The following is a 14,318-nucleotide window of genomic DNA, read 5'->3' as shown; positions in this document are numbered from 1 at the left end:
GGCAGGGATTGTAGGTGGGGGGAGTGAATGTACAGCGCTCTCTTCCACCTCAATACCACAACTGAGGTGCCCTTGAGCAAGGCACCGAACCCCCAACTGCTCCCCGGGCGCCGCAGCATAAATGGTTGCCCACTGCTCCGGGTGTGTGTGTGTTCACTGCTGTGTGTGTGCACTTTGGATGGGATAAATGCAGAGCACTATTGTTGATTTCTTACACCAAAAACCTTTTCTATTATTGTTCTGTATTATGTCTTTTAAATCAGTGGCAAACATATTTATTTCACCACCCTAACTGTTTCTCAGTTATGCAGTCTGTATTGTTTATAATAGTAATGTATTGCTTTCCACTGTGGTTTAGTGGTACACTTTAAAGGACGCACCATCAGGTCAGGTTCATCTCAAGCTAGAATGGCTCTCTCTGCTGCCCTCTGCAGAGCGCCTAAACGAAGTAAGCTCTTACATGACAAACTATAAAAACGGTGTATTTCTTGATATTCTCCTTTAATTTCCAGACTGAACCCTTGTATCAAATATAGGTGCTGGAGAGGAATAATAACATTACGATACATGGTAAGACAGCAGATCCTCCTTCTGCTGCTATTTTGACTGTTTATCTGGACCGGGCACAAGATCTACCTGTAAGTTTGTATTCTGCACCACTGTTGCCCTTCTTTCAGCATTTATTGTTTTGTTCTAAGAGTGCTTAAAATGTTGATGTTATTCAGTAGGATGTGTTTCTATTCAGTTTAAGAAAGGTAATAAGGACCCCAGCCCCATGGTGCAGATATCTGTCCAGGATACCACCAAAGAGAGCAGGGTATGATGTCATTGCTATACAATATGGGTAAAGTTTATGGCATATTTATACCTTTTGGAGTCACTCTTTCATATATATATTTTTTTTCTCATTAATTAAAAATCCAGATGGTGTATGGGACTAACAATCCAGTATGGGAGGATGCCTTTACATTTTTTATTCAGGACCCACGCAAACAAGATATCGACATTCAGGTACAGTATAATCTCTGTGATTGCAAAATATTAAATCTAGAGTGTTATTAATTTACCCCTTTTCATGATGTAACTGCAATAGTATCCTTTCACGTGCTCATTTAATTGTGTATAAATACATGTAAACCACATGTCTTCACTGTAATTGCTTCCATCTGTCCCAGGTGAAGGATGATGACAGGGCTTTGACTCTGGGCGGTTTGTCCATCCCTCTGTCCCGTCTGCTCTCCAGTGCTGAGCTCAGCATGGATCAGTGGTTTCAGCTAGAAAAGTCCGGACCGGCCAGCCGTATCTACATCACAGCTATGCTGAGGGTAAGATAAGATAGATTGATTTTGGTTATTAAAAACTTGAGGACGCGTAATGTAGGAGTTGTACGTTTCAGGTGTTGTGGCTGAATGAAGAAGCCATCCTTACCACACCCGTGACTCCATTACCCCGAGATGGAGATATTGAATCAGAAGTGTCTTCAGGGGTATCAAAAGTGACTCCCACTTCAAAACGTCCCGAGCACACTAGTCCAGACAGCAATTTTGCATCTGAGGTGAGCCTGTAAAGAAGTGTAGATCTTGATGTCTTTTGAAAAACATTAGTGCTGTCAAACGATGAATCGCATCCAAAATGAAAGATTTTGTTTACATAATATATGTGTGTGTACTGTGCGTATTTATTATGTATATATAAATACACACAGATACAGTATATATTTTGAAAATATTTACATTTATATATTTATATTCATATAATTTATATTATATAATAATATATTTAATATACAAACATAACATATTTTTCTGAAATATATACATGCATGTGTGTGTATTTATATATAAATAATAAATATACACAACACACACACATATATTATGTAAACAAAAACGTTTATTTTGGATGCGATTAATCGCTAGACAGCAGTAAAAAAAAAAAAAAGATTGAAGTTATCATTCTATGTAATTATCCCATGTTCAATATAGGGTGTTCTGCGGATCCACCTGGTAGAAGCCCAGAGTCTCATTGCTAAGGACAATTTAATGGGCGGGATGGTGAAGGGGAAGAGCGACCCATATGTGAAGATCCGAGTGGGAGGACTGGCATTCAAGAGTCAGGTCATCAAAGAGAACCTCAACCCCATCTGGAATGAACTTTATGAGGTATGCATGCTAATTTATTTCATGTGTAGCATGGAGGGATATGGCTTATTTCTTAAAACACAAGGATTCCATCTTCCGTCTAGCTGATTTCTGCTTTAAGAGTCACTTCATTCAAACATTCCTTTTCGACTCTGGAAAATAAACGTCCCCATTGCAAGTTATGCATACCTGTCTGCTTGTATTGTAGGTGATCTTGACCCAGCTGCCAGGTCAGGAGGTGGAGTTTGACCTTTATGATAAAGACATTGATCAGGACGACTTCCTTGGCAGGTGAGGTGGCAACCTTCCTCATCTACTTTCAGAATTTGATACTGAAGTTTTATTATAGTAGTTTACTGATTCTTAAGTAATAAGGAAAAAACAAGCTAAAAATCTCCTACACTTCTGTTTAAAAGTTTGGGGTTGGTAAATTTTTTTAGTGTTGGTGAAAGAAGTCTCATGCTCACCAAGGCTGTATTTATTTGATTACAACTTAATAAAACAGTAATATTTTGAATTTTATGATTTAATTTTTTATTTTATTTTAAAATGAAAGTTATTCCTGTGTGATGAATTTTAAGCAGCCACGAATCTAGTCTTCAGTGTCACAGAAATCATTCTGATGTTAATATGATGCTCAAGTAGCATTTCTTCTTATTATCAATGTTGCAAACAGATGTGCTGCTTAATATTTTTATGGAAACCATGATACATTTTTAAGGATTATTTAATGATAATGAACAGCAAACTCAAAAGAAGAACTGTTGCCACTAGCTAATAGCATTTACTTTATACTTTGTGTGACAGAGCCATGGTTATGAGACTTTATTATTTAAATGGTTTAAAAAAACACCATTTAAAAGAGCCAGTATGATGTTATTGAACTCATAGCACATCAAATAATATAGGCTGACTTGATTGATTGTCAAAATATTTCTTTAAAAGATACATATTTGTATTTCTGTTTTGCTCAGGCCTAATATATATTTGAATGTATAAGAAGTAGTGAGTTACAGTCTGAGGACGGATAGCTTTAAGGGTATCGAATGTACAATTAAATTGTACTGTACATTTGTGTTAAGAACATGCTAGTGATCTCTGATTCGTTTCAAAGTGTCAGTTAAGATTGTGTTACAAAGTTTTGGATAGTGAATCGAGAATCAGTTCTTTAGTTTTGTTGATGAATGTCAGTATTGTTCCTGCATTGATTTATTATCTGGTTGCAGGGTTAAAGTGAGTCTCAGGGACCTCATCAGTGCTCAGTTTACTGATCAGGTGAGGCTCTCTCTGTTTTTACAAATATTTTTTTTTTCTTTTTATACTTTCTATATCTGGTTGTATGCTTGTTTACACCTATTTATGCCTGTGTCCTGCTGCAGTGGTATACTCTGAATGATGTGAAGTCTGGACGACTTCATCTTGTGTTGGAATGGGTGCCTAAAGTTTCAGATCCCACCAGACTTGAACAGGTAATGTGCTTTTATTATATATGCTTTAATTGTTCATCCGAATTCAATAATATCAACTGATTTTGTGATTTTTACATTCAGATCCTACATTACAACTATCGTCAGTCTTACCTGAATAAAACGGTTCCTTCTGCTGCACTGCTTTTTGTGTATGTTGAGAGAGCACATGGTCTGCCTGTGAGTTTCATTTTATTTTCATTCAAATATTTGAATTATTTCTTCACAGCTTAATTTGCAGTAGCTTGTATTTAGCATCGACTTTGCTTCAATGAACTGAATAAGTTAGCACTGAAAATGTACTGTTGTTTCCAGTTAAAAAAGAGCGGGAAAGAGCCGAAAGCAGGAGCAGAATTGTCCCTCAAAAATATATCCTACCGAACCAAAGTAAGATCCTCAAATCCTGACAAATTTATACTGATGTACTGATTGAAGACTCACAAAGGAATCATGTCTCCCCCGCAAGGTTGTCAGTCGCTCGACTTCTCCACAGTGGGATGAAGCTTTTCATTTCCTGATTCATAATCCAACAGAAGACACACTTATAGTCAAAGTGAGAAACTTTTACAGTAAATGTTGATTTTAAGGAGTGAATTTATGTCAGAAGGACGATATTTACATAATGTTTTCTGCACTGGAGTGTATTTAAATGAATTTGGTGTGTGTTTGTAGCTCTCTCACAGCTGGGGTCAGGCTCTGGGCTCTCTTGTGCTTCCTGTGAGGGAGCTGCTGGATGAGAAGGATCTGGTGCTGGACCGCTGGTTCAGTCTGGATGGAGCCATGCCTGAAAGTCAGATTCTGCTGAGAGCTGAACTCAAGGTTAGAAACCACACACATATTCAACATGTGCTGAACAGCAGGACATGTTTACATTCAGCCAGAATGAAGTCTATTAATACAGACAGCCGTATTCCAACATGCACATACTTTTGGTCATGTAGTGTATTGTATTCAACATGGAATTAAACACAATTGCTACAATACTGTTAATGTTAAGTAATTAATGCTTTTCTTCAGCAAGGATGCATTAAATTGATCAAATGTGACAGTAAAGACATTTATAATGTGACAAAAGATTCCACATAATGCTGCTCTTTTAAACTTTGTACTCAAAGAATCATGAAAAAAATCTGTCATGGTTTCCACAAAAGTGGAACAACTGTTTTCAGCATTGCTAACAATGAGAAATGTTTGTTGAACATGAGATCAGCTTTTTTTAACGATTTCTAAAGAATCATGTAACACTGAAGACTGCAATCAGAGCTGCTGAAAATTCTGCTTTGTCGTCACAGGAATAAATTGCACTTTGCAGTATATTCAAATAGAAAACAGTCATTTTAAATTGTAATAATATTTCAGAATATTACTGTTTTTTTTCAGAATTTTTGATCAAATAAATGCAGTCTTGGTGAGCATAAAATGCTTCTTTCAAAGACATACATTTTTATGGTAGTATAAATAAAACAAAAACATCTTGTCTGTTAAAAAGCTCCTAGACAGCAAGTTGGCTCAATGTAGCAATGCAGAGGATTCAAGTCATGTCATATCCACTGGAGACGCAGCTGCTGCAGCCAATTGTGAGCTCCGACACAGAAGTGTACCCGTCCAAGGGTGAGCTCAAGAGGAGCTGTATTTCATTTGTAACAGTGTGTTAGTGTTCATAGGCAGAACCAATCAGTAACTGACATTGACATGTGTGTTGGTTTATTTGTGTGGATGGATGTAAATACAGAGGTGAGGATGCCAGTTCAACCGGGAAGGCCCAGGTGAAGCTCTCTGTTGCCTATTCATCTGAGGAGAACCGACTGGTCGTTACCGTCCATGCCTGCAGGTAGGTGTCATACAAGTAAAATGAAGACTGATCAATGAATAATGCTACTAAAGGTGACCATTAAAAACTACTCACTTTATTTTGGTAATCAACCAATTATTGGACACTTTCAGTTGCTATATAATAGAATATAATTACGTTATCTTGGATATACAGTGCCTTGCGAAAGTATTCACACCCCTTCATTTAACATTCAACGTTCAAAATAATGTTAACTATAATTCTTTGATTGACACCTTCCTTTTGTATCAAAGAAAGTGACTTACTCGTAAATGCAAATCACTGTACTTCCATTTAGACCATATTTATGCCATTTTCAATATCATTTTTATAGTACAAAACACCATTTTCTCAGAAAAATTATTAGACTTTATTATAGTAATTTTGTTTAAAGTGGTAATAAAATGGAGAATCAAAATGTACTTTATATTTACACATATAAGAGGTTACTCTGCAATTAAAACATATTGCAAATTTCAAAACTCAGAGCTAACTCCCCAGTTTAAAATATGAATTATTCTTTTCTACCCTTCTGAAACGCCAGATTTGAAATCAGAAGTATCGTGATGTCATGATTTCCCCTTAACACGAGGAGGTGTGTTCATGTCTGTCCATCAATCACAAGAGCAATACTGCTGTTAGTTAAATAGAGAGAGACCTTTTTGTTGCAAAAAATGTTACAAACTTTATAAAGTAACCTCAAGAAACAATATGAAATTCTGAAACTGCATTTTACGACCATCATGACCTGTGATCAGTGTAAGGGCTCATAACAGATGAAAGGGGTGGGCGAGGTTGTAGTGGACTAAATAATTGGACAAGTCCAGCATACAGTGCCTTGCCAAAGTATTCATACCCCTTAATTTTTTTCAAGTTTTGTTATGTTGCTGCCTTATGTTAAACTGCTTTAAATTACTTTTTTTCCCCACATCAATCTACACTCCATACACCATAATGACAAAGCAAAAACAGAACTGTTTCAACTTTGTAAATTTATAAAAAATAAAAAACTGAAATAAGTACATTGCATAAGTATACAAACCCTTAACTCATTACTTAGCTGAAGCACCGTAATAGTGTAGATTGATGTGGAGAAAAAAAAAAGTAATTTAAAGCAGCTTAACATAAGGCTGCAACATAACAAAACATGAAATAAATGAAGGGGTATGAATACTTTCACAAGGCACTGTATATGTATAAATAATAAAACAAATTATGAACAAAAATTTTAATATTCTATAATATAATATAGTAAATATTCTTAGTATATAGTTAAATGTATACATTTTATGTTGAATAAAATATAAAATAACTATCAAGTTATATTTGCTTATATATATATATATGTGTGTGTGTGTGTGTGTGTGTGAGAGAGAATATAAATATATATATATATAATAAATGATCAAATAATTTAACAATCATAAAAAGGACAAAAATTGATCTTTAAGGCTGAAAAAGAGCTTTATTACTAGCTATGGTCCTCAGGTTTTTTTTCTTTCGTAATTCTCTATTCTTGCACAGGAACTTGCCATCCTACTCTAAGGATCCTCCAGACACGTACATCTCATTTATTCTACTTCCGGACAAGAACCGGATCACCAAAAGGAAGACCAGTGTTAAGAAGAAAAGCCTCAAACCTGAGTTCAATGAGAGGTTAGTAGGAACATTCATCAAATCACTATCTGATGACACCGAGAGCCGAATGTTCACCATCTTTCACTCGCTCCTACAGATTTGATTTTGACATGTCACGTGAAGAAGCTAAGCAGAAACATCTTGAAGTGTCTGTCAAGAACAGCGTTTCCTTCATGAGTCGTGAAAAAGAACTTCTTGGCAAGGTATTCATGGCTGGGCCACTCAAGGACATTCACAGAGTTGTCTATAAGCCACTCTTGCTGTGTTTAGGGTCATTGTCCTGTTGGAAGGTGAACCTTCTGCCCAGTCTGAGGTACTGAATGCTCTGGACTGGGTTTTCATTAAGGCTATCTCAATAATTTGGTGCATTGAGCATTCATGTCAAGAACAGCGTTTCCTTCATGAGTCGTGAAAAAGAACTTCTTGGCAAGGTATTCATCATGTGACGAGTCAGATAACAAGACCACAGACATTACAGACCATCTTTACATTACTACATTTCAATCTGCATTCTGTTTCAGCTTCAGATAGACTTGAGTCAGCTGGATCTCAAGGCAGGAGTGTCACAGTGGTATGTGCTGTACTGTTGTTCACTGTAGATTACTCTGAGATTACACAATGTTTGCTTACGTATGTTCTTATTTGTATAATTTCAGGTATGACTTGTCACATGAGACCAACTGACTGACTGGCCTTCCTATGTTGACTTTATTTGCAATCGTTTAAAGTGGAGGCCGATTTCACAGATGTTATCCTGACACTAGCAGAGGATCCTAGAGCAGGCTGTCAGGACTAAGATTGCATCATGGAATTGCTGTGCAACTAGCTTTCACCCAAAATATAGCCTGCTTGATTTCCATCTTAAACAAATGATGCTAGCACAAGAAGGCTATGAGGGCGCCACCTTGAGTCAACACAGCAACAGTTGGAGAAATGTTACATTTTTAAGTATTTAATTTGTAGCTTTTTGAGCTCCTGCACTTTATGGGTCATTGAGAATGCAGCAATGAGAAGTTGAAGCTTCTGTTCAGCTGTGATTTTTCAGTGTTTATTGCATTTCATCACATCATGCATTTCAAAATAACCAAATTGCAAAATAATAGTATTCTGATTTATTTTTTATTTTTTTTAAAAGGAAGTCGATGAAGAAGCAATCCTTTTTTTTATTGTTTCCTCTTTGAAATCTAATAAGTGTTTAGTTATTATCTGAACATTTCTTTATATCTTTGGTTCACATATTTTAGCCTCATGTTTGTGACTAGACTATTCATTTTACACATATCAAAAACATGTCAGTCGCGTGTCAATCTTTTCCCAAAGATTTTAAATATATATTTTATGTATGTATGTTTGAACCAAAACGCAGCATGAATATTTAAAATTTAAGTGCCAATGAGTCTCTTGAGAGACATGCTCAAAAATGTTACAAAAATGTTTGAGAAAGACACAGGCGTAGAGAAATGTAGTGCTTCTGCACCCTATTAACCAGAGCCTGTATTGCAGTTTTAATAAATATGCCATTTGCACTTTAAACACAGATTTGTTTTATTTTTTTGATGTTGAGATTCAACATGCCTTCGGTACATATTTAAATGATTCAGTTTATTTATTCATAATGAATTAGCCAATTATGTTAAGAATAATAAACAGCTGTGATATTCACTGTTCCGAAAGAAAATAGTAGTAGGCTCAGCTAAGGCCAAACAGTCATGAATAAAGTCATTAAAATGCCACAGCGGGGGCTACTGGGATTCCCAATTAGTAATGCTGTAATTCCAGCGTTCCGCCAGTAGATGGCGACAGAGAGCCGACAGAAAACCCCAGTCATTCAACTTCACGCTAGCGATGTGCAGTTTGTAGACTTGATGGAGGGTGGGATCAGTCGCATGTCGATAGCTTTCATTGTGGACGCAGCGAGTTAACGGATGAGCACTAATCGGGATCACCCAAAATACATCATAAACAAAAATCCACAGCATAAACAAGAGAAGAGAAACAACAGAAAAAGAAGAAACAAGAGAACTGGCCGCTTGACATGGATTGTCCAGACATCGGCAATACGATACTTTTTAAGAGGACATCAGAGTGATGCTTTTTATTCACTTAGATTATTTAAATCTAAGACATTAGATATCTCATCATTTTTTAACATTCATGCCGATTAGGAATCGGTTCTGAAACGGATCACTTTATCTTTTTGAACTTTTTTTAAAAAACAAAACCAAACAAAAGTGGAATGTGATCGCACGTATTGGATGTAGGCTATATTGGATTTATAAAGGGCGCCGGGAGGCAAAGAGTGAATTAGACACAGAGCAGCTGAATCCTGCATCTGGACGACATTATTAAAGTAAAATATGGGGAATATTGAGAGCGTGGACGGGCAATCTGAGATGAAGCATCATATCATGCCCTTGAAAGTTCCCATGCCTGACCCAACAGAGCTAGAGGAAAGATTTGCCATTGTTTTGGTGAGTATGCGGTCAAAATATACAGTATAGCCTATAGTGTATTTTTACTTTATAAATACATTGAAAACTTTTACTTACGCGTTTAAAATATTTATTTGATGTCAAGTTTGTTTTCACTTATCATCATGTTTTAATCATCATTTTCATAGTTCATAGTTTCCTTCATTTAAAATAACTATTATTGTTTTTCTCCCGTGTTCCTAACGGTAGTGTTTAGCATCTCAAACTTCACAGTGATCAACAGATCACTACATCGCATAGTTGAGCTAAAGGGACGTGTTGACATTTCTTTGATATGTTCCGTATGTCAGAAGCTTTATGACTTTCCCAAATGTTTCACTGCCACCCCCATCTTGTTACTCGCACGCTTCTCTTCTCCTCGGTCCTTTTGTCTCTGAAGCTTCACAAGCGCTGATAAATGATGTGAAATTTCGCATGGTGGTGAAACGGGCACACAGCAACAAAATTCACTTTACATCCCAAAAGTTTTGTTTGGTAAATTGGCATACAGGCAAAGAGCGTAATTTAGTGAGGGGTGTAAATGTAATTCATCTCATAGAGCGCAGCATTTTCTGAATTCCCCCAAAACTCCTACGAGCGAGAGATGGTGAAAGATCCGCCTCCTTCTCTCTCTCTCTCCATCCAACGACTGGTGTGGGTTTTTCGCAGACATTTGTGTTGAACGCACACTTACACACTCATCTGTCATTGTGAATCTGACATTATGAGGCAATCAGGCGTGTTTATGTAATACAGTAACTGAATCATAACATCGTAACATCTGGAAACATTGCCCGCCGGAATCTGTTAAACAGTCTTTGTGTTTTTTTTTTAGTCTGTTGATTTGCGTTTGCGATTTAATAACAGATTGATAGATACTAAATTGATTTTATTCTTAATTAATGTACTAATAGACTCAGTTAGGATATGCTGTGAAGTTTATAATGTACATATTAAAACTGTGATGAGGGTATTGCTAGTCAGTTTATGAGGTGTTCTGGGTGGTTACTAGGGCATTCTTTTACAGAATTTATTTAGAATTTTTTGATTTATTGATCAAATAGTTGTAGTTTAACAACAAAGTGACCTTATTTTCTCCATACTGGACCGATGATGGAAAGACTGACCATCCCAGGGTGGGTCCGAGGTCAGTTTTAGAGCCTTGCCGGCAGTCTTCTTTAACTTCGGCCAGATTTCCTCTCACTGTTTTTACTTTGTGGGAAAGCATAACATTTTGAGTCACATTTGTGTTTCAGTGTGGTTATCGGACGACAGCATGTGCTGGGCTCTGTCTGTCCCGCTCGACAGATAAAGGAACATCAAAGTGTGTGTCTGGTAGAGAGCTCTCCACTCAGGAAAAGAGGCCTTCGACTTCACGCTATGGTACTGATTAGAGTCACACAGGTTGAAAGTGTTTCCTCCGTCATAGATGTATCAATGCAGCCTGAAAAAAAAAAAAATTTCCCCAGCAGTCATTTATTAAAAAAAAAACAAATAGGAACAAGGATATTCTGACAGTCACAGCCTCTCTTTTACATGTGTTTATAACTTTCCTGACAGCATACATCATACAATCAGTGACGTAACTCTCCTTCACTCACTTCCGCCTTTGATTTCCTGTGTGCTACTGCTTGTGGTGCACATTTAGCTCAGTGTGAGGTTGTGTCTGCTCGTACCATCTCCCCTCCCTCAGACACACGCTCTCAGACGGGTAGCGCATAATGATGTCATAGGTGTAGGCCGTGCCAGCGCTGTAATAACCGTGCAGTGATGGCTTTAACAGAAGCTTAGCACACAGGATGGCGGGCTGTGCGTGGAGATGGATCAGGAGATGAGACCCCTGGGTTACATCAGACAACTTCATGCGGCCCGCTAATAAAACGCTCAGTTCGGGCCTAACCAAGCGCATGTGCCTCATGCATCGTTTTGCTCTTTTTCCTTTGTCTGGCTGATTCTGACTCCGCTTCTTCTCAGCTCTCTGCGGCTGGAAACAGCTGCCTGACATTTTTCCCTCGTTTGCGAAAGGAAATTGCATTGTGGAGCTGGCTGCGGCCAGTTTCTCCAGTGGTGTCTGGAGAGTTTGGCTACTTGCTTTCTTGATGGTCTCAATCTAGACTATTGCTTTGGTCAAGCAGCCTTCAGACTGAAGATAATGATTTTCTTTATTCAAAGTAGCTACAAAGAAGCATCATGACTGAATATGTATATATCAGATTTCAGGAAGACTTAAAGGATAGTTCACCAGAAAAATGAAAATTCTGTCATCAATTACACACTTCAGGGGAAGTAAATGATGACAGAATTTTATTTTTTTGGATGAACTATCTCTTTAAAATGTTTTTTTTTTTTTGGAAGCTTACGAAGTGGGTGTGTAAAGTCAACATGAACGCAGTTTACTTTCTTAATCCGTTCCTGGTCTTATTGTGCATGATTAATCGGCACATGTTTTAACAAATAAAAATGTTTGTGTGCATAATCTTCATCGAAATATAAGCTCCACCTCTTTTTGGCTGACACCAACACTTTTCCTCCTCCTCCAACCACCTGGCTCCATTCTGGTTTTTAACGATCCAATCAATTTTCAAGTTGTAATCTTGGACAATATTCTTTTTTTCGTTAAATGTTCTTTTTTAATCCGCAATACATCAGTCAATCACAAAATACATCTTATTTATATTTTCAGTTTTCATATTCATTTTAGATGAAGTTTTAGTAATTTTGTTATTTGCTTAAGTCATTTTTACTAGTTTTAAAAAATATTTCTATTTAAAGTTTATTTTTATTTCAGTAATTTTAGTACTTTCCAGTTACTTGCAAAGTCAACATTTCGAAATATTTTTTAAACTAATTAAGTTTAAGTTTTTCATTAAATATTTATATATTTTTTGATCTCAGCTTTATTTCAAATACCAAAAATAACTTTTAATAGTTTTTGTTAACAATAACAGCACTGCTTGCATTTCATGTTAACTTTAAATGTGCACTGTGAAACTTTAGAGCTGTAAATGTAAAATTTACTTACTTCACAAGTTACTTGTGCAGTTGTTTTTTCTCTTACCGACATAAATTATGTAAACGTGCAAGGGGAACAGCGTAAACCTGAAATTTCCCACTAAATCTGAACTGACATCTCAAAAAATTAATTATTATTGTAGGCGTACTCCTCTATAATGGATTTTTGTCCATTTTAACCTCTGTAGTGCAGCTTTAAACAGTGTAGGTGGAGCCCTAAATCCATATGGAATATTCTATGGTAATGGAACACTCTTACGCCTCACTCTGTGTCTGAGACTGAAGTTGGGGTCTGGCTTCCGTGCTAAACTTCTCCATATGGGCCTTTGTTTTGTTAAAGAGACAGGAGGTGTAATTTTTTTTTTTCCGGAGGTGCAGCGATGGAGCGGGAGTAGATGTGTGTGTGATATCCTCTTTCAAAGTGCTCCCGCTCGACTGCACCGCGGCGGATTCCTGCGGTCTGCTCTTGGTTAAAGCCACGGGAGAACTTTAGAGAGGGAAAATTCCCTTTGAACTGGCTGTCTGCCACTATGCTCCGTTGTAATGACTTTGCCAACACTTTTAGCAGAATGTCGTACTCTAGGACTGTTTCAAAGGCTGCTGGGCTTAAATAAGCCCAGCAGCCTTTGAAACAGTCCTACAGTACTTTGAAGTAGACACCAAAAGAGATTTGCAGTCTTGGATATCGTAGTAAACTGCTTTTTGCGATTCAAAGAGCTTTAGTGTGCATGAGTGTTTAAGTGTGAGCTTTGCCACACAGGAAGAGGCAACACTGTGACCTTCCAGCCCCGTTTCTTGTCAGTGTGACCCCTGACACTGTGCTGTCTGTCATGTCACAGTATTTGATAGATGTCACTCAAGTGGAACTAATGGAGTCAAGCTGTGGCCCCTGTTTATGGGACATTAAACTTAAATCATTTTCATTAGTTTGGCCCGTGCTTCGTTTATCTGCTCTGTGTGTCTGGTCAGCCTGCTTTTGGGCCCGAGCATTTCTAAAAAGCCTGCAGGTGGGGAGGAATCGGCCGCTGTTTGTTTGTTGAGCCTCAGATTCATGCTGTGGGAGTGTACATCTGTCTCTCTAGTGGCCCCATCACAATGTTTGAGATGGGATGTCTGAGGCTCCTCTATGTAGGCATTCTTGTCCTACACAAAAACACACAGACTCTTATGCATGCGTGCAGACTCACATGCATTCAAATCTGACAGGTTGTTGTGTTGTGAGGTGAATTTATCAGGTGAAACTCATTCTTTATAGTTGCTCATTGGGTATTTGTTGATATTTAAATTTATTACACAGAATTGCAGAGGTTAGATACCACAAACAGGTAAATATCAGTGCAGAAAATGCAAGAAAAGTCTGGGCCTGGTCAGTAAAATCATACAAACAATTACTTTAATCTATTCAATATATGAAAAGCTTTTGCCAGTGGTTTTTTAAAATTAATTATAGCTTTTTATACTTTTTTTTTGTCATATTTTCAGTTAAAATATCTAAATATCCTTGAATCAAGATAAAATTACTTAGATGTTTTCACCTTTTAAGTGTTAAAGGGGTCATATGACGTTGCTAAAACGTTGCTTTTGTGTATTTGGTCTAATGAAATGTTTTTATGCGGTTTAAGGTTAAATAAACACATTATTTTCCACATACTGTACATTATTGTTTCTCCTCTATGCCCTGCCTTTCTGAAATGTGTAGATTTTTACAAAGCTCATTGGTCTGAAAAGCGAGGTGTGCTCTGGATAGCTGGATAGCTCT

At 37.1% G+C, this 14,318-nt stretch overlaps 2 protein-coding genes across 6 annotated transcripts in view; both read left to right on the top strand.

Annotated features, from left to right (window-relative positions):
- The window catches only part of LOC107737514 (extended synaptotagmin-1-like), a 17,851-nt gene extending 9,254 nt beyond the window's left edge, over nucleotides 1–8,597 (top strand). For both annotated transcript variants that reach the window (XM_016549007.1, XM_016549008.1), the window contains exons 12-31: nucleotides 359–448; nucleotides 537–638; nucleotides 746–817; nucleotides 925–1,011; nucleotides 1,176–1,325; nucleotides 1,397–1,555; nucleotides 1,986–2,162; nucleotides 2,350–2,432; nucleotides 3,368–3,416; nucleotides 3,521–3,610; nucleotides 3,692–3,787; nucleotides 3,923–3,994; nucleotides 4,074–4,160; nucleotides 4,280–4,426; nucleotides 5,097–5,218; nucleotides 5,340–5,438; nucleotides 6,963–7,094; nucleotides 7,174–7,279; nucleotides 7,598–7,647; nucleotides 7,733–8,597. In XM_016549007.1, coding sequence (XP_016404493.1) covers nucleotides 359–448; nucleotides 537–638; nucleotides 746–817; nucleotides 925–1,011; nucleotides 1,176–1,325; nucleotides 1,397–1,555; nucleotides 1,986–2,162; nucleotides 2,350–2,432; nucleotides 3,368–3,416; nucleotides 3,521–3,610; nucleotides 3,692–3,787; nucleotides 3,923–3,994; nucleotides 4,074–4,160; nucleotides 4,280–4,426; nucleotides 5,097–5,218; nucleotides 5,340–5,438; nucleotides 6,963–7,094; nucleotides 7,174–7,279; nucleotides 7,598–7,647; nucleotides 7,733–7,760 — 1,998 coding nt within the window. In that variant the 3' untranslated portion in view covers nucleotides 7,761–8,597. The remainder of the gene's footprint in view (nucleotides 1–358; nucleotides 449–536; nucleotides 639–745; nucleotides 818–924; nucleotides 1,012–1,175; nucleotides 1,326–1,396; nucleotides 1,556–1,985; nucleotides 2,163–2,349; nucleotides 2,433–3,367; nucleotides 3,417–3,520; nucleotides 3,611–3,691; nucleotides 3,788–3,922; nucleotides 3,995–4,073; nucleotides 4,161–4,279; nucleotides 4,427–5,096; nucleotides 5,219–5,339; nucleotides 5,439–6,962; nucleotides 7,095–7,173; nucleotides 7,280–7,597; nucleotides 7,648–7,732) is intronic.
- Nucleotides 8,598–8,958: 361 nt separating this feature from the next.
- The window catches only part of LOC107737516 (formin-like protein 3), a 42,717-nt gene continuing 37,357 nt past the window's right edge, over nucleotides 8,959–14,318 (top strand). For all 4 annotated transcript variants that reach the window (XM_016549011.1, XM_016549010.1, XM_016549012.1 and 1 more), the window contains exon 1: nucleotides 8,959–9,547. In XM_016549011.1, coding sequence (XP_016404497.1) covers nucleotides 9,434–9,547 — 114 coding nt within the window. In that variant the 5' untranslated portion in view covers nucleotides 8,959–9,433. The remainder of the gene's footprint in view (nucleotides 9,548–14,318) is intronic.

The sequence above is a fragment of the Sinocyclocheilus rhinocerous genome, unplaced genomic scaffold (assembly GCF_001515625.1).
Source record: "Sinocyclocheilus rhinocerous isolate Xijiao unplaced genomic scaffold, SAMN03320098_v1.1 scaffold72, whole genome shotgun sequence".
Taxonomy (NCBI): Eukaryota; Metazoa; Chordata; class Actinopteri; order Cypriniformes; family Cyprinidae; genus Sinocyclocheilus; species Sinocyclocheilus rhinocerous.
This window is presented reverse-complemented; position numbering and strand designations above follow the sequence as displayed.